This window comes from Pan troglodytes, chromosome 8 (assembly GCF_028858775.2).
Source record: "Pan troglodytes isolate AG18354 chromosome 8, NHGRI_mPanTro3-v2.0_pri, whole genome shotgun sequence".
Lineage (NCBI taxonomy): Eukaryota > Metazoa > Chordata > Mammalia > Primates > Hominidae > Pan > Pan troglodytes.
The window spans coordinates 48,483,324-48,506,172 of record NC_072406.2 but is presented as its reverse complement, the minus strand read 5'-3'; the positions used below and the strand labels follow the sequence as shown (position 1 = coordinate 48,506,172).

Sequence of the window (22,849 nt, the reverse complement as noted above, 5' to 3'; positions counted from 1 at the left end):
TATGAAATCCTGGGCAGTGATGTGCGCTAAGATGAACATAATTTGTATTGCACTTGCCTTTAACTTTACTGAATTTGCATAAGCATGGCAACTCTTAGACTCCCTGTCACTAAGTTTAGATAACTAGTGACTTGACCACCACTTATTATTTGCCAGCAATTGAAGGAACAACTGAATATGTCTGGACTCATCACCGAATAGATGCCACCTGAATAACAGCTTTTGAATTCCTCAGAATCTATTAAAAGTGACATAAAGGAAGTCTTTCAGGGTCAGACTCAATTGATTCCACAGTCACTTCACCATCAGAGCACAAGACTCTGAGAAGGGATTTGGAGGCTGCAGTTCAGGGGTTGAATGGCAGGCACCGGACAGCCGTGCAGCAATGGCTGGGCCCTGCCAAGGCCTCCCCAGGCTGAGACCCAACCCCACTTGGCATGACCAGTGGTCCTGACAGGCTGATATTAACAAGCACTCTTCTCAGAATGCATCACCTAGGGAGGTGGAACACAACTGCCTGCATATGTGTGGTTTGCACAGAGTGACCTCATTCGAAGGATACACAGTACAGAAAGTGGAGAAAAAGAGTGACTACAAAGCAGAGGAACCTGACAAACACGACCTCAGCCAGGGATCAAGGTTATCCTCAATAGTCATGAGTCATGTTGATCAAATGTACCTTTGATGTGATGTGCTAAAAATGGTGCTTTACCTTTGTTATTTTCCTCCAAAAAAACATACAATCCCAGTCTAATCATGACAAAAACATCAGACAAATCCCAAGTTAGGGACATTCTACAAAAAACTAGCCAGCACTCCTCAAAACTGTCAAGATCGTCAAAAACAAGGAAAGCCTGAGAAACTATCACAGCCAAGAGGAGACTAGGGAGACACGGCAACTAGATACAATATGGTGTCCTGGATGGGATCCTAAAGAAGAAAAGGGATGCTGGGTAATGACAACTAGATACAATATGGTGTCCTGGATGGGATCCTAAAGAAGAAAAGGGATGCTGGGTAATGACCACTAGATACAATATGGTGTCCTGGATGGGATCCTAAAGAAAAAAAGGGATGCTGGGTAATGACAACTAGATACAATATGGTGTCCTGGATGGGATCCTAAAGAAGAAAAGCAATGCTGGATAATGACAACTAGATACAACATGGTGTCCTGGATGGGATCCTAAAGAAGAAAAGGGATGCTGGGTAATGACAACTAGATACAAGATGGTGTCTTGGATGGGATCCTAAAGAAGAAAAGGGATGCTGGGTAAAAACTAAGTAAACTGCAGTAAAAATGAACTTCAGTTAATAATAATATATGGGCAGGTATGGTGGCTCACACCTGTAATCCTAGCACTCTGGGAGTCCGAGGAGGAAGAGTCACTTGACGACAGGAGTTCAAAGCCGGCCTGGGCAACACAGCAAGACCCAGTCTCTACAAAATATTTTTAAAAATTAAGCAAGTATGAAGGTGCACAGCTGTAGTTTCAGTTACTCAGGAGGCTGCAGGGACAGTATCACTTAAGCACAGGAGTTTGAGACTGCAGAGAGCCATGAATGGTGCCAATGCACTCTAGACAGGGCAACAGAATGAGATCCGTCGCAAAAATAATAGAATAATAATATACCAGTATCAGTTCATTAAGTGTAACAAATAGCTCACACTAAGATACTAAATTATGTACATTATATAATTTTATAATACTATAGATGTTAAAAATAAACTGGATGTGGGATTTATAGGAACTCTGCTTTCTTCACAATTTTTATGTAAATCTAAAACTAATTTAAAACAAAAGTTTATTAAAAAATACATCTATGGAAATGAAAGTATAACCCAGCAAAATTTATGCAATGCAACTAAAGCTTAGAAATTCATAACTGTAGATGCCTGTATTTAAAAAAAAATCTCAAATCAATAACCTAACTTTCCACATTAAGCAACTAGAAGAGCAAACTGAAACCAAAGTAAGTAGAAGGAAGGAAGTAATCGAGATTAAAGTGGAAAGAAATGAAATAGAAATACTAAAACGAGAGAAAATCAATGAAACTGAAAGTCGATTCCTTGGAAAAAACAACAAAATTCAAAAACCTGAAGGTAGACCAACCAAGAAAAAGAGAGATGGCTCAAATGAGTAAAATCAGAAACAAAACAGAGGACATTATAGACTTTACAGAAATAAAAAGAATCATAAAGGAATACTGTGGAACAACTGCATGACAACAAATTGGGTAATGCTGATGAAATGCACAAATTCCTAGAAAAACACAAACTACTGCAACTGACTCAAGAAGAGATAACCTGAATAGACCTGTAAGAAACAAGCGAAGAGACTGATTAGTAATGTAGAAACTTCCAACAGAGAAAAACCCTGACCAACATGGCTTCAGTGATAAATTCTACCAAACATTTAAATGAGAATACCAACCTTCCACAAACTCTTCAAAAAAAAAAAAAAGTAGAAGGAGTATTTCTCAATTTGTTCTATGAGGCTATTATTACCCTGATACCAAAACCAAAGCTATCACAAGACCAAATTCCTTACAAATATGGATGTAATTATCAACAAAAGACTAGCAAACTGAGTCCAGCGACATATAAAAAGAATTATACACTGTGACCAACTGGGAATTATCCCGGAATGCAGGGTTGATTTAACATATTAATAGAACAAAAGACAAAAACTACATGATCAATCACAATAGATGCAGAAAAGCATTTAACAGAATCTAATACCCTTTCAAAATAAAAACACTACACAAATTAAGAATACAAGGAAACTTCCTCAATCGATAAAGGACATCTACAAAAAACTCACAGCACACAGCACACAGCACAGTTAATGGAGAAGAATGGAAAGCTTCACACCTAATATCAATAACAAGACAAGGATGTGCACTCGTGATACTTCTATTCAACACTTTACTAGAGGTACTAACTGTGGCAACTAGGCAAGAAAACCAAATAAAAGGCATCCATAATGAAAAGGAAGAAGTAAAACTATCTCTATTTGCAGGTGATCTTCCCATGTAACATTCTAAAGAATCTACTGAAAAAATTATTAGAATAAATGAATTCAGCAATGTGGCAGGGTACAAGATCAATCTATAAAAATAAATTGTATTTCTATAGTCTAGCAATAAACCACCAAAAATGAAATTAAGAAAACAATTCAATTTATAACAGCATGAAAAAGAGTTAAATACTTAGGAATAAATTTCCTTTTCTTTTTTATTTGAGACAAAGTCTCACTCTGTCACCAGGCTGGAGTGCAGTGGCGCAATCTTGGCTCACTGCAACCTCTGCCTCCCGGGTTCAAGCGATTCTCCTGCCTCAGCCTCCCGAGTAGCTGGGACTACAGATGCATGTCACCACACCCAGCTAATTTTTGTGTTTTTAGTAGAGACGGGGTTTCACCTTATTGGCCAGGATGGTCTCGATCTCTTGACCTCATGGCCCACCCTCCTCAGCCTCCCAAACTGCTGGGATTACAGGCGTGAGCCACCGCACCCGGCCCCTAGGAATAAATTTAACAAAAGAAGTATAAGATTTGTATACTGAAAACTATAGAAAAACGTTGACAAAATGAAAGAAAATCTAAATAAATAGAAAGATATTCCATGTTAGATTTGAATGCTTAATATTGCTAAGACTGCAATACTTCCCAAACTGATCTACACAGTCAATGCAATTCCTACTAAAATCCCAAAACTTTTGAGGTGGTGGGTGCTGACAGAAATTGACAAGCTAATTCTAATGTTCATAGGGAAATGCAAGGATCATGGATGGCATGGCCAAAACAACACTGACAGAGAAAAAGCTGGAGACTCATACTTTCCAATTTCAACTTCAAATCTATGGTAATCAAGATAGTGTAGTACTGATATAAGGAAATACATATAGATAAATGGAACAAAATTGAAAACCCAGATATAAACCTTCATGTTTATGGTCAAGTGATTTTTGACAAGGGTGACAAGACAGTTCAATGGGGAAAGGATAAAGGCACTGGGACAACTGGATATCCAAATGCACAAGAACGAATGTGGACCCCTAACTCACAAAAATTAGCTCAAAATGAATGACAGACCTAAATTTAAGAGCTACATTTATAAAACTCCTAAAGGAAGATATAGGGGTAAATCATCATGACCATGGGTTATGCAATGATTCTTAGATAAGCACAAGTGACAAAAGAAATACATTGGGCTTCATGAAAATAAAAACCTAAGTTGCAAACTGATACCATTACAAAACAGAAATGACAAAACAGACAAGAAAATGTGTGTGAATCATATACCTGACAAAGGAGTTGTATCCAGAACATATAAAGAACTCCTAAAATGCAACAACCAAAAGACAACCCGTTCTTAAAATGGGCAAAGAATGCAAATAGATACTTCTCCAAAGAAAACGTGGTCAATAAACACATGAAAAGATGTTCAACCGTCATTAATCCTCAGGGAAATGCAAATAAAAACAATGACCTAACCCTTCAAACCCACTAGAATGGCTAACATGAAAAAGACAGACACTAACAAGCATTGATAAGGATGCGATGTGGAGAAACTGAAAATCTCATTATGTTGCCAAAGGAAATCTGAAATTGTGCAGTCACTTTGAAAAACAGTCAATCTGCTGTTCCTCAAAACAGAGTTACCATATGACCCAACAATTCCACTTCTAGATATAAACCAAAAGAAATGAAGACATATGCCCACATATAAACTGTATCAGTCCATTTTCATGCTGCTGAAAAAGACATACCTGAGACTGGGCAATCTACAAAAGAAAGAAGGTTTAATTGAACCTACAGTTCCACATGGCTGGGGAAGCCTCACAATCATGGTGGAAGGCAAGGAGGAGCAGGTCACGTCTTACATGGATGGCAGCAGGCAGAGAGAGAATGAGAGCCAAGGGAAAGGAGTTTCCCCTTATAAAACCATCAGATCTCGTAAGACTTATTCACTACCATGAGAACAGTATGGGGGAAACCAGTGCCATGATTCAATTATCTCCCACCAGGTCCCTCCCACAACAAGGGGAATTATGGGAGATACAATTCAAAATGTGATCTTGGTGGGGACACAGCCAAACCGTATCATTCCACCCCGGGCCCTCCCAAATCTCATGTCCTCACATTTCAAAACCAATCATGCCTTCCTAATAGTCCCTCATTTCAGCATTAACTCAAAAATCCACAGTCCAAAGTCTCATCTGAGACAAGGCAAGTCCCTTCCACCTATGAGCCTGAAAACTCAAAAGCAAGCTAGTTACTTCCTAGATACAATGGGGGTACAGGTAATGGGTAAATACAGCCATTCCAAAGGGGAAAAATTGGCCAAAACAAAGAAGTTACAGGGCCCAAGCAAGCCCGAAATCCAGCAGGGCAGTCAAATTTTAAAGCTCTAAAATGATCTCCTTTGACTCCAGGTCACGCTGATCCAAAAGGTGGGTTCTGATAGTCCTGGGCAGCTCCACCTCTGTGGTTTTGCAAGGAATAGTCCCCCTCCTGACTGCTTTCACAGGCTGGCATTGAATGTCTGCAATTTTTCCAGGTGCATGGTGCAAGCTGCTGGTGGATCTACCATTCTGGGGTCTGGAGGATGGTAGCCCTCTTCTCACAGCTCCACTAGGCAGTGCCCCAGCAGGGACTCTGTGTGGGGGCTCTGACCCCACATTTCCCTTCCACACGGTCCTGGCAGAGGTTCTCCATTGAGGGCCCCGCCCCTGAAGCAAATTTTTGCCTGGACATCCAGGCATTTCCATACATCTTCCGAAATCTAGGCAAACCTCAATTCTTGACTTCTGGACACCTGCAGGCTCAATGCCACACAGAAGGTGCCAAGGTTTGGGGCTTCCACCCTCTGAAGCAACAGCCCGAGCTGTGCCTTGGCCCCTTTTAGTTATGACTGGAGTGGCTGGGGTGTAGGGCACCAAGTCCCTAGACTGCACATAGCACAGGAACCCTGGGCCCAGGCTACAAAACGCTTTTCTCCTAGACCTCCAGGCCTGTGATGGGAGGGGTTGCCCTGAAGACCTGTGACATGCCCTGGAGACATTTTCCCCATTGTCTTGGGGATTAACATTCTCTCCTGCAAGTTTCTGCAGCCTGCATGAATTTCTCCTCAGAAAATGGTGTTTCTTTTCTATCAGACTGTCAGGCTGCAAATTTTGTGAACTTTTATGCTCTGCTTCCCTTATAAAACTGAACGCCTTTAACAGCACCCAAGTCACCTCTTGAATACTTTGCTGCTTGGAAATTTCTTCCACCAGATACCCTAAATCATCTCTCTCAAGTTCAAAGTTCCACAAATCTCTACTGCAGGGACAAAATGCCACCAGTTTCTTTGCTAAAACATAACAAGAGTCACCTTTGCTCCAGTTCCCAACAAGTTCCTCATCTCCATCTAAGGCCACCTCAGCCTGAACCTTATTGTCCATTTCGCTATCACCACTTTGGGCAAAGCCACTCAACAAGTCTCTAGTAAGCTCCAAATTTTCCCACATTTTCCTGTGTTCTTCTGAGCCTTTCAAACTGTTCCAATCTCTGCCTGTTACCCAGTTCTAAAGTCACTTCCATATTTTTGGGTATCTTTTCAGCAGCGCCCCACTCTACTGCTACCAATTTACTGTGTTAGTCCATTTTCACACTGATGATAAAGACATACCCGAGACTGGGAAAAAAAAGAGGTTTAATTGGACTTGCAATTCCACATGGCTGGGGAGGCCTTAGAATCATGGCAGAGGGTGAAAGGCACTTCTTACATGGTGCCAGCAAGAGAAAATAAGAAGGATGCAAAAATGGAAACCCCTGATAAACCCATCGGATCTCATAACACTTATTCACTACCACAAGAACAGTATGGGGGAAACTGCTGCCATGTTTCAGTTATCTCCCACCAGGTCCCTCCCACAATAATGGGAGTTATGAGACATACAATTCAAGATGAGATTTGGGTGGGGACAAAGCCAAACTACATCACAAACTTATACAAATCTTATCACAAACTTATGTTCATAGCAGCAGGATTCATAATAGCCAGAAAGTAGAAACAAGTTAAATGTCCACCAACTGATGAATGAGTAAACAAAATGAAGTACAGTGACCCTCAGCATCTGTGGAAGGTTGGTTCCAGGGCCTCCTGCAGATACTAAAATCTGAGGATGCTCAAGTCCCTGATATAAAATGGCAGAGCCATTTTCATATAACCTATGCACATCATCTTGTATACTTAAATCATCTCTACATGAGTTATAATACCTAATACAGTGTAAATGCTAGGTAAATTGTGGTTATACTGTTTTGTTTAGGGAATAATGACAAGAAGAAAATTCTGTACATGTTCACCACAGATGCAACCATCACAGGCCTAACCACATTTTCAATTTGCAGTTGGCTGAATCTTCAGGTGCAAAGCCCTTGTACAGGAGGGCCAACACTCACTCTGTCTCTCATACATATACGTATACGTATACATATACATATACATATACATATACATATACATATAGGGGGGGAGAGAGAGAGAGAGAGAGAGCCAAAAGCCTGTGGGTTGTGACCAACTCAGCATTCCACTGGAGGCTATATGATCAAACAGCAAACTGTTTATCATGAATGCAGGATGTGGGCAAACTCACAACTGCACCTGCCACCAGAAGGTTTGTTGAGTGTAATCACTCCCTGGTGCCGTGCTCCTTGAGGTTATCTACTGGAACATCTAGAGACTACTGTTCAGAGAATGCAGCTGTGCAGGCCTGCTCTAAGTCAAGCAGCTGACTGACAACCACCCCCTTCTCCGTATCTCCTTTACTCAATAAATACGAAGGGCTATAGAAGCTCTGGGCCCTTGTTCACTGAAAGCAAGGAGCCCCCTGACCCCTTCTTCCAAATACATTCTTTTGTCTTTGTCTTTATTCTCATGTTCGTCCTCCTTTGTTCACTCCAACAGGGATTAGGGCTGCAGCATATATATAGATCTATCTATCTATCTATATGTATGTGTGTGTGTGTGTGTGTGTGTGTATGTATCTCCATTCAATGGAATATTATTTGCAATAAAAAAGGACATACTATACATGCTACAACATGGATGAATCCCGAAAACATATGCAAAGTAAAAGAAGCCAATCATGAACTATCATATGAGATACTATTGATATGAAATGTTCAGAATAGGCAAATGAGATAGAAATTTGATTAGTGGTTTCCTGGGCCTGGGTGGAGGCTAAGAATGAGGAGTGAATGCCAAAGGGTAAGGGGTTTCTCTATGGGGTGAAGGGAATATTCTGAAATTAGGTTGTAGTGATGGTTGTACAATGTACTAAAACCCACTGAAATGCTCACTTTAAATGGCTGAATTGTATGGTATATAAAATATGTCCCAATAAAGCTATTAAAAAACAGGAAATAAAGAAAGGGACCACACCCCCTCCTGTCTGGTCAGCTGTCACTTTGCCACCTCGATCTCTTCTTGGTTCCCCTTCCCTTATGCCTGAATCCCTCCATCAATCACCAACTTCCTCTCTTTCTCCCTCTCCCATTGCTGTGGCTCTGCAGACAGAACTAACCTCACACGGAATGCTCAATCAAGGTTCAGTTGAGTGATGTCCCCGAAGTTGACGAGTTTGCTTCTGTCCCTTCAGAAAGCTTAAGCAGGGCTGGGTGTGGTGGTGCACGCCTGTAATCCCAGAACTTTGGGAGGCTGAGGTGGGCAGATCACTTGAGGTCAGGAGTGACCAGCCTGGCCAACACGGTGAAACCCCCTTCTCTACTAAAAATTCAAAAAAAATTAGCAGGGCATGGTGGCGCAAGCCTGTAATCCCAGCTACTCAGAAGGCTGAGGCAGAAGAATCGTTTGAAACTGGGAGGTGCAGGGTGCAGTGAGCTGAGATTGTGCCACTGTACTCCAGCCTGAGCAACAAAGTGAGACTGCATCTCAAAAAAAAAAAAAAAGGTTAAGCAATGAAATGAAATGTGTCAAATGTTCTAAAACTACTGGGGCAGGGGAAGATAATGAATAGGTATTAAATGATCCTTATGTTTCAGGCACATCACCACCATGTACTTCAGCCAGTAGGCAGTTATTACTGTGCTCACTACATGTTCAACAAATACTTACTGAGCATTTATTATGAGCTGGGCTGTGTTCCAGATGTTGGTCGTATTGTAGTAAACCACATGGACAAAAAGACCAGACATTTCTTACGCATGGGGCTTACTGACAAAACAATAAAATTAATGACTTCAACCTAAAGCATGCTGACAGGTGATAAGGAAGTGGAGAAAAAGCAGGAAGTGATGAGCAGGGAGTGCGGTGCAGGAGGGAGGTTGCAACTTCAGATATGGTGGCCAGGCAACAGCCCCCTGATGTGCCCTTTGAGCAAAGACGGGGAGGAGGAGGGCAGGACACATCTCAAACACACCTGGGACAGAGGGAGCTGGGTGCCAAGGGGTGGAGGAAGTCCTGAGGTGCAGAAGTCCCGAGGCAGGTGTGTGTCCGGTACATCCAGGGAACAGAGCAGCTGCAGCATGACACTGAGGAGAGTGGAGGCAGCTGGGCAGAGATGAAAGGGAGGCTTAATCTTGCTAGGCCCCGTCAGTAACGTAAGGGCTTTGTGTTTTCCTTTAAGGAAGATGGGAACCACCACAGGTTCTGAACAGAGGAGCGTGCAAAGTGAGAAAAAAAGAGCAGGACCAAGCTCCTTCAACTCTGAGTCATGACTGATTTTTCTACAGATGAACATCTGACCCCAAAGGAACTGGGGCCAGTCAGAATCTCCCCTCTCCAAAATTGAAAGAGGAGACTGGGTTAGAGGGTGTGCGGCCTTAAACGGAGAGGTGATGAAGGGTGGGGAAAGCTATTAATACTGTCCTGCCACATCCCATCCGAAGCAAGAAAGCCGACCTGCACATTAAGGCCCCAGAGCCACAGCAGTGCGCAAAGGTGAGAGAAGCAGCCCAAAGGAAGAGAAACCTGCAGTGGGCCTCATTCTACAGCCTGATGTCCTTCCAGACCTACAGGACAAGGGATATGCGAGACCTGCCTGGACCTTCCAATATATCTCCTTCTGCCTTGGCCTCTGGCTTTCTCATCCTTCCAACAGAAGATCCCAGTTCAGACAGGCAATGAGCTTTTCATGTTGTCGAAGTACCGCATAGGACTAAAGTGGGTGCCATGCATGGTTCTCAGGATCAGTCAGCTTGGGTGACTCCTGAGGGAAGGGCAGGGCCTCGTGGAGCAGCAGCTGGATGCCAAGGCCTTTCTGCCCACTTCACTGCAGGCCTGGCTTCCTCCAGCTGCTGCAGGAACACCACAAAGGCCTCTACATAACTCATCAAGGTGCAAATCAATTACCTCACTCCCTTTCAAATTTCCTCATGTGGCAGTATCCATAGGAGAGCTTTCAGCATATTCTAGGAGGCTAAAAAATACACTTAGTGATCTAAGTTATTGTTACTCCTTTAAAAGGAAGTTGATTAAGCTGTGAAATATTTGCTTTGGGTGAAGTAGGTTTGGGTGTTTGAAGGGCCTGTAGGCTCTCTGTCCACAGCAGGCTGCAGTCCTACTCCGTGTGGGAACCACGGCCAGGGCTAACTGCTCTTCCTCCTCCATTGCCTGCTGAGCAGCATGCCAAGATGCCAAACACACGCCCAGTGAAAATAAGGGCTTAATGAATGTATCTCTGTCAACTCCAGGCCAGACTTGTCCTGAATGACTGTTTCTAACTCTAGGGAACACGAGGAGGGAAGAACAATCCTACAAGAGTCTTGCTCAAGGCACACGTCTCTGTGCCCTCTACCCACAAGCATGCAGCTGCGCTGATGAGCCTCAGCAGACAGCAGAGACCAGAGGATGGGCTGCAGGGCTGCACCTACCACGAAGGCCTCCAAGGCTGCTCCTCTCCAGCTGCAACCAACAAGACCCCCATACAAACTGGTATCCTGGTCAACACCAGTCTATTTCATAGGACAAATGAAGATTTCAATAGTTACAATGATTCACAAGAAAAGTGCCAGTCCTACACTACTCCAAAGAAATGAACTCATCAGCCCTGTCACCTTTGGTGAGTGATGCAGAGGGCAGCAAGGGATGCCTGTTAAGATGTTCTCTCAAGGCAGACACTGGGTGAGCTGTGGGGTTTAAATGCTGGCCCTGAACATCCTTCAAGCTAAATAATAATCCCGACCAGGAAGGCACTATCATTCACAGCCAGGCCATATTTTTCTTAGGAATTAAAGGTAGAAAAAATCCCCGCCACTTTCCATCAACAGCAACTTCAAAATAAATCCTTCCTCATGGCATGTATTCCAGTACTAATTTCATCTATGGTTTCATCTGCTTTTCTTAATCTTCTTTTCCCTTCACTCAATTTCCCTACATAAAAATCTCAACCCTGTTGCCCTGTTGCGTGTTTTGGTTAGAACTTAAAATCCCTTTGAGGAACAAAGCTGGGCAATACATACATTTCTCAATTATGACATAGGAACCTGCAATCATTCCTAATCATCTAATGATTACTTGATTGTCTGTTCTATTATCCTTCAGGCTGTGAGTTCAATGAGAAGGAATGAACAAACGGATGAACAGATGAATGAATGAGCAACAAGCCAACAGGGTTTCTGTTCAGTTAGCCTCGGAGCACACAGCTCTTCATGTGGCGGAGACACAAAGAGTCCTTCGGTCACCTGTAAAGCTTCTACTAGACAATTGTCTCTTCTCAGAAACTACAGGAAATGGTATTCTGATCTCCAGGATAGCTCATGCACAGGCAAAGCTAATTTCTCATCTAAGTTACACACAATGTAAAAGGTCAGTGACAAAAAGGGTTCGTTCCATTGTTAAATCTATTTCCCAAGTGAGACTTGACCTAAATAGTGCACAACATTTTAAGAATCCAAGTAAGAATACTTTTTCTTTTGAGACAGGGTCTCGCTCTGCCCCTCGGGCTGGAGTGCCGTGGCATGATCATAGCTCACTGCAGCCTGACCTCCTGGGCTTAAGTGATCCTTTCACCTCAGCCTCCCAAGTAGCTGGGACCACACGTACGTGCCACCATGGCCAGCTGACTTTTAAATTTTGTAGAGTCGGGGTTTCACTATGTTGTCCAGACTGGTCTCAAACTCCTGGGCTCAAGTGATCCTCCCACCTTGGCCTCCCAAAGTGCTGAAATTACTGACATGAGCCATGGAGCCCAGCTGTAAAAACAAATTTTTATTTTTTCTTGAGTCTTAAAATATACGTTACCTCCATACTGTCTCTGAATATCCTGCAGACACATTTACTCAAAAGTCACAAAACAGAAGCTAGGAATATACACACTCCTTCCTAGACAAGTGTTCATATAAGATGAATGTATTCATCATATCTTACTAATACTATTACAATCTTTGTAGGGAATCAACACCAGGAAACCTAGATGTATACAGGGAGTACCTTGGCCATATAACCACTCTCTTAGCCCTACTGTTTTACTTACCTGCATTTTAAATTTCAGCATTTACTGGATTTGAACGTGATTTCACAAATGACTTTAGGTGGGGGCTACGGAACAATCTTCACACTCTCTTCCGGGATATCTATCCTCTATTCTCCCAGGAGAACGACAACACTGAAGCTTATGCCACGGTGTCCACAGGGTAACCTGGTGAGGATTCCCTGCTCCAACCTCACTCCGCTGAGTAACAGGAACGGGTCCTGGACCACCTCGGCTGGGGATGGGTGTGGCCATCCTGAGGGCACTCACCAGGGTGACGATGGCACATTCAGCCGTCAGCTGAGCAGCACTGAACAGTGTCCGAACAAACCGGTAAATCTGCTTCTGCTCTGGGTTGTGTTTGTCATAATCTGGTGGCACTTCGGATTTCTGGGGAAGAAAATATTTTCAGATGACTGATCTCCCGATTGGAGCAAAAGAGAAATAATTAAATCATCTCATGAAACATACGGAGGAGATTACCGAAAGAGGGTGAAGATTTTCATCAAAAATATCTAAGAGCATCCTTCCATCTGGGTCCCTGGTAGGGAAAATAATAGAAAATGAAACTTACTTTCTGCAAGAATGTCATTCAAATAAAACAAAAATACATTTTAATTCAATGACTCTTTTTTTTGGGGGGGGGGATACGGAGTCTCACTCTGTTGCCCAGGCTGGAGTGCAGTGGCGCCATCTCAGCTCACTGCAACCTCCACCTCCTGGGTTCAAGTGATTCTCCTGCTTCAGCCTTCCAATTAGCTGGGATTACAGGCACACACCACCACGCCCAGCTAATTTTTTTTTTTTGTATTTTTAGTAGAGACAAGGTTTCACCATGTTAGCCAGGCTGGTCTCGAACTCCTGACCTCAGGAGATCCACCTGCTTTGTCCTCCCAAAGTTCTGGGATTACAGGTGTGAGCCACTGCACCCAGCCAATTCAACTATTTCAAGAAACACAAGTCAGTGCTAAATGGTTATTCATGAATAATGATTTTTCTTGGGTGCAATACTTAATCACTTATGATTAAAATAGCCCAAGGAAATAAGGGTTATAAACCACACTTAGCTAAATTAAGTAAAAATTTAATTTTAATTTTTTGAGTTTTCAAATGAATCGGATCTAGGCAAATGACTTAAATTTGACATCTTATTTCCAAGCAAAGGTTGATGGATCTGCTTAAGCCATCACCATACTGTGAGTGATAGGCAAGAAGTGCCAGGGTAAGAATGAATATCAATGTATCCTAGAGATCAGTCTGATTATTCACGACACGCAACGTCACTACTTCATTTAAGTTTCACAATTTTATACTGAAAAACAAGAGGTGACAGATAAAAAGTCTTTAGTCAATAACCTATATGTGAACAGTTAGCTCTTACCAGGCTGGTACGTGCACAGAACCACTTAAAGAGGTAGCTTTCACTGTGAACACAGTACCGTGGGCCGCTGGGCTCTGCGGGGACCCTCCGTACCTCACGAGTGACAGCTCTACTTTCATCTGTTATATGAAATTTAAGTTTTGCCTAAAAAATTTTCTTTAAACAACCAAACTTGGAAATGACAGCTTTTGGCTAGCTGCATGTAATTTCCATAGTCTGTGCTTCAGTGTCAGGCTTCAGAACTTCAGAAGGCTACAGACCTGTCCCTAAGACACACTTATCATGACAAACATTACAATTTCTGCTTTAGAAATTTACCATCTGTGTAAAAATAAAAGAGAAAGAGCTTAACAAAACAGCTCAATTTTCATTCCTCCATTTGCACAACAGCAATTATTATTATTATTTTTTGAGATGGAGTCTTGCTCTGTCACCAGGCTGGAGTGCACTGGTGCAATCTCGGCTCACTGCAACCTCCACCTCCCGGGTTCAAGCGATTCTCCTGCCTCAGCCTCCTTGTAGAGGCTGCCTCAATATCCCTTGTAGCTGGGATTATAAGCACGCGCCACCAGGCCCAGCTGATTTTTGTATTTTTAGTAGAGACGGAGTTTCAGCATGTTGGCCAGGATGGTCTCAATCTCCAGACCTCGTGATCCGCCTGCCTCGGCCTCCCAAAGTGCTGGGATTACAGGCGTAAGCCACTGCGCTCGGCCACAGCAATTATTTTTAAAGCTCTGGGCATTCACAACTGTGCTCATTTACATTTGCCTGCATGAACACAGGCAGCACAGACACAGATCAACCCAAGCGAAAGAAAGGTTCAACCCAGCAGGTAGTCTGTGAGCAAAAAGCAGCTTCTGGGTGCACGTGGTTACACTCTGATACCGATCTGGGCTACAAAGAATCAGCGGATTCCCTCACCTTATTTACTGAGTTTTCAAATAAACCAAATCTTGAATCTCTATGAGGCATTCAAGATGCTACAGGAGAGACAGAACCTGGCCCAGGACCCCATTCCTCAGCAGTTGAGCCCCATTCAATTTTCCTGGAGAATGAGAGCCCCTGAAAGCATCCAGCACCCTAGAGAAACATTCGCCTGAAGTAATTTTTAAAATGAGAAGAGAGTCTAAAAATATAAATGAGAATTAAGAGCTCAAGCTAAGAAGACTCAGAAAAGGGGATTCTGGAGAATCCTCTGAGAAGTAGACTGTTTCCTTACTTCCTCTAAAAGCTGTGTGTCCCAACTGAACAGCACCACACCACCTTTATCAAGCTAACAGGTCTATCACCAGCACCGAAGGCCAGCCTAGTATGAGAGCGAAGAGAAGGCATGCAGACAGGCATCCCTCCTCATACCTAGAGACATGCAGGTGGCAATCTGTATATTAATCTTGCTTGTTTACAAATGCTCAATTTTTCAGTTGGACTTTCTCTACTTCCACTCACTTACTTTTGGTGCAATTTATCATCATTAATCTAGGAGAGCAATATGATTAATGGTCTGAGTGGTAGACTGAATTCATTTCCCAATTCCCCAATTTACTAGTTGTATCATCTTAGTCAAATTAATCTCTCTGTGCCTCAATTTCTTTATCTGTAAAATGAAGATACCAGTATCACCTTAAGGAGTTGTTATTAAAGCATGTAAAGAACTGACCAGAGCAGTCAGAGTAGGTGCTTCACAAAGCCAACTCATTATTATCAGCTCTGGCTACATTCACTTCAGGATCCATCATAGTCTAAGTAAGTACTGAGAAATATCTTAGAGATTCTAACGCAAAATTGTCTTGAAAGCACAACTGAGCTTCATCAATGGGATTGCACTGTTTCTTAAGCCTTACAAGTTTAAAAGATTTGAACTAGTATAGAAATAGGCAACAAGATAAAATCTACACTTTCACTGATACATTACTCTAATTCAAGATTTAGAGTTCCAAAGTTGCACTGTTTTGTAAGTTCTTAAATCCAAAATTCTCAAGCACCATAAAGAACCATGAATCACAATTACAGTATGGAAATAGGTGATCATAGAGAATCCCTTTCTAGGTGTCTGCTTCTGGATATTCGTGTTTTCTCCAATACTGTGCATAAGAAGCTGTCATTCAACCTCCCCTGCACTGACTAACCACGCTTTGTAAACAGACAACGTGTGGGGCTCCCACCGGCTGAGCTCTGCACTTAGCATGTGGTGGCTCTGCTTGTTCCCAAACTAGTTCACACCAGCTGTGCTTAGCAGACTCGTGTAACATACATGAATGTCACATTATGCATGAAATATGACTACCATGAGAGTGGCTATGTCCTCATGAAAACGAAGGAGGACGCTTTGGAAAGATCTGATAAAAGGAAATCACTAAAAATAAATTTGCTGTAGATTAGGTGTGGTCAAAACTGGAAAAATTTTATACTCATCTGTTATGTAAATGTCTTCAAGCTTTCTCACTACTGACAAAAAAAAAAAAAAAAACTTGGAAAGGAAGAATTAATGATAGCTGTGGCTTATGAAAGAAATACATTTTGGTTCTCCAATCAATGTCCTGTGCTTGAAGCAAATGTCTTGAAGTTGCATTTTTAAAAATTGGCAAATGAATGTATTCTTACATGTTTTATGTTGAAATAAAATGTATAAGGTAGAGTTTTTTTTCACGCCCTGTTTTAACTGACTTAAAATTAACCAACTATTGCCAGATACACTTACATCAGAGAGGGCTTCTATATTAAAATAGTTCATGCCTAAATTTACACCAAAATTGCCTCTACTGAATTCAAACTATAAATTAAACATTTTTTCATGTTAAAGTTGCACCCAGTGAACTTTTAAAGTGACATTTTACAAAAGACAGAATGTTTAAACAAATTTTTCAGAAAATAAAGAAGAAAAAGGAAGCCAAACATCGTTGAAAAGCTTTGTCTGTTTTGCTGGTTTCAACCACGCTCATTTGGTTTCCACTGATTCTAAAGCAGTTCAGCACTTACCTGGGAAGTTTTAATAAATTATATTACCTTTAGAAATTCTATGAAAATATGAGTTAAGAAAGTATAATTCAAAGGTTTAAGCAACTAGAATATGAAAAAATAGGAACATAACAGAAGATAACGTATGATGTTTTTAGCACACAACCATCCACATACCTGTTTTTGATGTGATAATATATTGCAAGAGCGACACTGTAAAAATAGAATGCAGAGGTTCAGTGTCCATGAGCATATTCAAGACCTTACACATCACCTGGCCACAGTCTGAACATAAATATTTAAACAGAAGTAAAAGTCTAACAATCTTTCTGAACAGTCCCATCTCATTCACAATGCTCATTAGGAAAATGTCCTCTTCCGAGTAAATCAATGTGGCACTAATTCCCAGGAATTATTACATCTCTTCTAGAAACTAAAGAACTTCAAGTGATATTTAGAAACAAACTGCTCTTTCTATTCAGAAATTTTCAGCTTTCCTCACTTGTGGGAAAAAAAAAAGCACTATGTAAAAAATAGGTGGTATAAAGAAAACACCTTTAGAAATCTCCAACTCATAACCTACTAGTTTAAAAAATTCATGGTTTCTTTATAACTACCAGAAAAATGTGAATATCACCCAAGAAGTCTGCTATTTTTCCCTTAATAACCTCTTGGCAATCTGCTCAAGTTATTCATTCACTTGCTGAAATGGTACTGTAACTTTTATTTGTAGCACTACCTTAAAATTTTATTTTACATTTTAAAAGGTCTTAATTTAATGAACAATTACATTCCCTTTCCCTGAACTTTTTCTTTTCTAAAACAATTTTTTTCTGACTAGAAAACATATTCATTGTAGAAAGTTTGGAGAACATATTTAGAAAATGTAAGAAAAATATTCTGCCCAAATAAAACTATTAGCTTAAGATATATAGCTTTCTATAAATTATGTGTGTAAGGAGTCAGGTTTCCATCCTACTTTTAACTTTTTTCATGTTAACTTTTTTTTATCATTAAAAACATGATTTTAAATGGCTGATTATATTCCTTCATATGATTGTCGAATAATTTACTTAACTATTCCCCTACTAATGAACATTTAGGTTGTTTCTAATACTTTGCAATTATAATTAACACCATAATGAACATCCCAATATTTGTGCCATCTACAACTATATTATTTCTACAAGGATACATCCTATAATTGGAATCACTTGACCTCAAGTCATTAACAATGGTGAGGCTCTCAACACATATTGCCAAACATCTTTGCAGAAAGTCTACACCAGTGGACTTCCCACCAGCATCTGTTTCGACTCACACTCACTGACACTGACCCGAATGTTTTGACCAAGTGGTCTCCAACTGGACAGGTAAAAAAACAAACAAGCAAAAAAGTTTTCCTTTTTCTATCTGAGTTTCTTTAAACTCCTATCAGGTTGGCAGGGTTATTCATGTTCTGGACAATTTTTTAAAATTTCCTCTTTCAAAAACTGTCTAGATACTTCCACTATTTGTGTTTTACATTAAAATGTATTGAGGAGGCCAAAAAAATTATTTTTAAGCCTCTAAGAACATAGGTAACTGGCTGCAACAGACGGTGTTCTGATCCTCTCAGGGTACCGACTCGGCCCGAACATTTCCGCTTACTCAGCCACGCCGGCTTAGAGACATGAGCACGCACCTTGGATTCCAAAGCACTCAGATGTTTTCCTGTGACTTAACATGACAGTAGCTAATCTCACTCTCTTATATTCTTCCAAACCTCTCTCTTTCCAGAGCTCTTCATTCAAATGACTTCAGCCTAGCTGAAAGTACTCATGAGCAAATAAGTGCTAATACATCCTTTTTCTCCTAACATCTTGAAAAGCATTGAAGCTGATGAAGAAATTGTAACTGGGGTATAAAAGAGCTTCAGAATTTATAAAAAGTGGTAAGGTTTTCAAAGTGTTTTCATGTATGTTAATAGTCCTGCAAGAAAAAATAGATGTTACTGATTCTATTTTATAAATGGGAAAAACTCAGGTTCAGACGGTAGCTGCCAGGATTTCTGGCTTGTATAAGGCTGTGTGCCCTTCAGTTTTGACCATGTAGCCTCTGGGAAAGGGAGGAATTAGTTTTATTCGTTTACTAGTCATGCTGTGATGACTGTTCTTCTAATCTAATGTTACATTTCAAAGGAATATTTCATGTGATTAGTTTAATGTCTTTGAGAAAGAAGATGTTCCTGCTTCCCCTGTGAGGGAGCATACAGCAGTAGAAATATCACTAGACTGAAGTCACATCAGCCTGGGTTCTGAACCTGGCTCCTTCCTCCTTATTAGTGCTAATTCACCTCTCAGAGCTTTCATTTCCTCATTTATAAAATTAGAACAATACAACCCACATCATGGAGTTGTAATTATGATCAAATAAAAAAAGTATATAAAAGCATGATCTTATATTAACTTTTAAAAGAAAAGTTACTATTACTGATATTCCCCTAGTAAGAGGTCCTCTGGCTTCTGCCGAATGGGCGAGAATCTTCAGGGCCCCAAGATCACTATCTCCCAAGCTAAAGCCAAGATTGGATATTATCATGGCCTAAGACCTCCAGGAAAAGTAGAGCCACTCTGTAGGCCAATTTCCACTCAAGGTTATATCCCAGAAGTGAGACCACCAGGATGAGGGTTCAGGCACAGTACAGCTCCATGGACTAGTTTAGCAGTCGTCTTGAAGGAAGTGACTGCCCAAAGAGGCCATCAGCTGACAACTGAATCAGGCCCAGGCTTGTAGCTTCACTCTACACACAGTCTCTTTTGTCAAACCTGAGGCTGGAATCACCCCAAAAACGGATCTCTGCCCCACTGCGCCCCCTTTTAATTAGGCAGTAAGATGGCCTGAGACAGTGGGCCAAGTGGAACTGAAGGTCCTTTCATATCTTTGTGGCTCTACAAAGGTCTGCAATATTTCAACTGCTTGCAGCTGTGTCTTTTGTCAAATATGGCTGTTGGAAAAACCAGCTTCACCCGACTAGACCATGTCCAGGACTTTTATGGTGTCCCCTGGTTCCTGGACTTTCTGTTGGTCGACAACCTATCCTCTGGGAATTGTAGGTGTTTTAGAACCTTTTGGGTAGCCTTTTTTAAAAGACTCAAACCTGTGTAAGTCAGTGACATATTATCTATACAATGTTTTAGGCGACATGCAAGGCATTCACCCAAATAGCCAGGTCTCTGGCCATCAAGCCAAGGCAGTAGTGGGGTTCTGTGAGCACCCCTGGAGGAAAAACCTGAAGGGTCCACTGGGGGCCTCGCCGGTGAAGGCAAACATGTCCTGGGACTCTGGGTCTAAGGGTATGTTCAAGAAAGTTTTGTTATAGGACAATCTTTCATATTCCTAAACAAGCAGTTAGTCTTCTGGGGCTAACATTTGGGACCGCAGCATGTGTGGCCAGAGTCACCTTAGTTTTTGGTAATCAACCATCATCCTTCGGGTGCTGTTACATTTTTGCATCGGCCACACAGAGCTGTTGTATGGGTTCTGTGTAGGATGCACAATCCTCACCCTCTTTAGTTTTGGAGTAGCTGCTGTTATCTTTCTGAGTCTTCCTGGGAGATGTGTATCTATACAATCTATCTTGGGTGGGGTCACATACTGACTCTCATTTGGCCTCCCCCTGGAGTGTGGCTCTTATTGCCCTTGCCCAGAGATGGAATTTGTCTGCGTTCCTCTAAAGGCAGCTCCCAGGAGAATGTCTCTCCCCAAACTGTGTTTTGAGACTGATATGTAGACCCACAGTGGGGTAAGAGGAGCATGTCTAATTTGTAACAGGAGGCGTGCTCATCTCACAAAGGCAGGTGGATGGATCTCTGGATCCATACTTATAAGTCAGGGGCCCAGAAACTGTGAGGATCAGCAGGCATGGAGTACGCTCAGCCCTGGAGCCACCAGAGTCAAAACTCTTTGTTTAGAGGGAACCAATGAATGGCACCACATTGAAGAAAACTTTGCTTTCTTGTCAGTGTAGAGGTTGCGGTGCTCACCACCTTCTGTCCTTGGGTTTTTTTCTAGAGGCAGTGCCCAGGGTTTAGGATTAACCCTAGTGGTAAACTGGTGCTCTGGCTTTAGGGACTTTTAAAAGTCTAAGGAGAATTGTACTGGGCTGTCTATTTTGTTTTTGGACCTGTCTTTAGAAGGTCTTGTCAAATTTGGCTCCTCGACACCCGTTTTGTTGGATCTCCCTTTTTTTCTGGTCTCTTTTCAGGTTCCCTTGTTTTTGCAGCACTCCTCACCTTGGCTGTGCTGGTCATTGTTTTTACTTCCCCTATTTCAGCCACGAAGCCCCATCCAAGGGACCTAAGGTGGGAAACAGTGTCCTTCCATCCAGGTGGAGCAGTCTTGAGGGGCTTACCGTGCATGCTGGCAGTGAACGGGGTGCCATCCGGCCCCTGGAAAGCAGGGGCATAGATAGCCACCGTCACTGTCAATCTGTGCAACAAAGCCTGTGCCTTGTTTATAGGCTTCTATGGTGAAGGACCCCAAGGCATATCCCCTTCGCAGGGCCAGAACGATCCAGTCTCTCAGAGAACAGCCCAGGAGCCATGTAGGTGCTGTCCGATGGAGGAGTGCTGTGACACTGCTAATCTTTTCTGCCTCACCTCCAGACAGAACCAGTGTCTACCCTACCAGACAAGTGCCTAAGGCCTCCTTTAGTTTCTGCCCAGAGTGGCTAACCAGATCAATTAACCCTGGCGAGCCACAGAGTTAACCGGCTCTTACCACCCTTATCAAATCCAAGTTTACCAGGCCAAAGAGCGGTCAAGGCACTCTGATTATCGGTTAGGACACAGAAAGAATTCAGGGGACCTGGGGGACCCTGAGTGCCCAACTTCAGAGGCTTGGTCAGCTCTGCCAAGACCTCAGAAAATGGTGCAGTTTCACCAAGGAAGGGCCAGAGCCCTATCAGGGAACAAAACATTTGGACTATAGGGTTTGCTCAGCAGCTTTTGCCACATAGCTGGGGAGGAAGTAAATGCTATTTTCTTGCACAAGAAAACAAAATGGATTTGTGACTTTTGGCACTTCATTTGTCTTCTTACCCAGAGCTAAATTAGCAATGTATATGATAATCCTAAAACCTTTGAAGGGCAAGAGGGGGTGAGTTCTAGCAGCACAGTGGGGCTGAGCCATAGACAGGGCTGTGATGGGCATTAGCTGTTCCCTGGCCCTGGAGGCCAAGGACCCTGATGGTATGGCCAAGTGCGCAAAGGGGCTCCCCACCACCCTCCGCTCTTTTCTTTGATCATCATCTTATGCTTGTCAGAGGATTTGGTGGGGAGGGGTTGGCTGCAGAGGCACAAAGTGTGGCTGACAAACTCTAAATTCATACCACAGCTGTTGGCATTTAGGGGAAAAATAGGAAAATCAAGTTCTCAAAATAAAAAATTATGTCTACAGAAAGAGTGAGCACTGAATGAGTACCCAACTTTTTTATAGCTTTTCTTTCACTGTTAGATTAGCATTCAACCCTCCACCCATCCCCAGCTAGAATTTGCAAATACGTTTATTTCTGGCAATCCCCACTTTACAGGTGGATTATTTTCCAAAAATCAGCTTACAAATCGCTGTTTAGAACCTAGGGCATTCTTCTCACAGTTACAACCTTGTAACTGGATTTCAAGAAGCAACTCTGGCCCATAAATGCTCACTTATGCCCACCATGAAGCTGAACTACAATATTAATGATTGTGTTATCAGTTTTAATGTCTGGAGTAGGGTGCAAGAGGACCTGGGTTAACGGGAGGCAAAGAAAGCAAAAAAGAAAATAGGAGTTTTCTTTGGACAGGAGTAGGGCAAGATGTAGGCAAAATTTTAGAATGGGATGGCATGTGGATTTCACAACTTCCTATCTTTTTCACTACTCTTCCTTCTGAGTATCCCTTTCCTCTCATATTGTCAAACCTCTAGCTGAAGAACTCAACTGGACCTGCTAATGTCTCTAAATGTTTTTGACTCTTTAGCTACACCAAGTGTGAGATGCTGGTATT

The 22,849-nt window shown here is 42.0% G+C and overlaps 1 protein-coding gene across 17 annotated transcripts in view; it reads right to left on the bottom strand.

The window, feature by feature from the left end:
• Nucleotides 1–22,849, bottom strand: part of CCNY (cyclin Y) — a 326,218-nt gene that overhangs the window by 26,278 nt on the left and 277,091 nt on the right. For 12 of the 17 annotated variants that reach the window (XM_063781644.1, XM_016963029.3, XM_063781645.1 and 9 more), the window contains 3 exons: nt 16,998–17,033; nt 12,968–13,025; nt 12,755–12,874 (listed from right to left, as the gene is read on the bottom strand). In XM_063781644.1, the coding sequence (XP_063637714.1) occupies nt 12,755–12,874; nt 12,968–13,025; nt 16,998–17,033 (214 nt within the window). The remainder of the gene's footprint in view (nt 1–12,754; nt 12,875–12,967; nt 13,026–16,997; nt 17,034–22,849) is intronic. The other 5 variants (XM_063781652.1, XM_063781653.1, XM_063781656.1 and 2 more) reach the window with 1 other exon arrangement.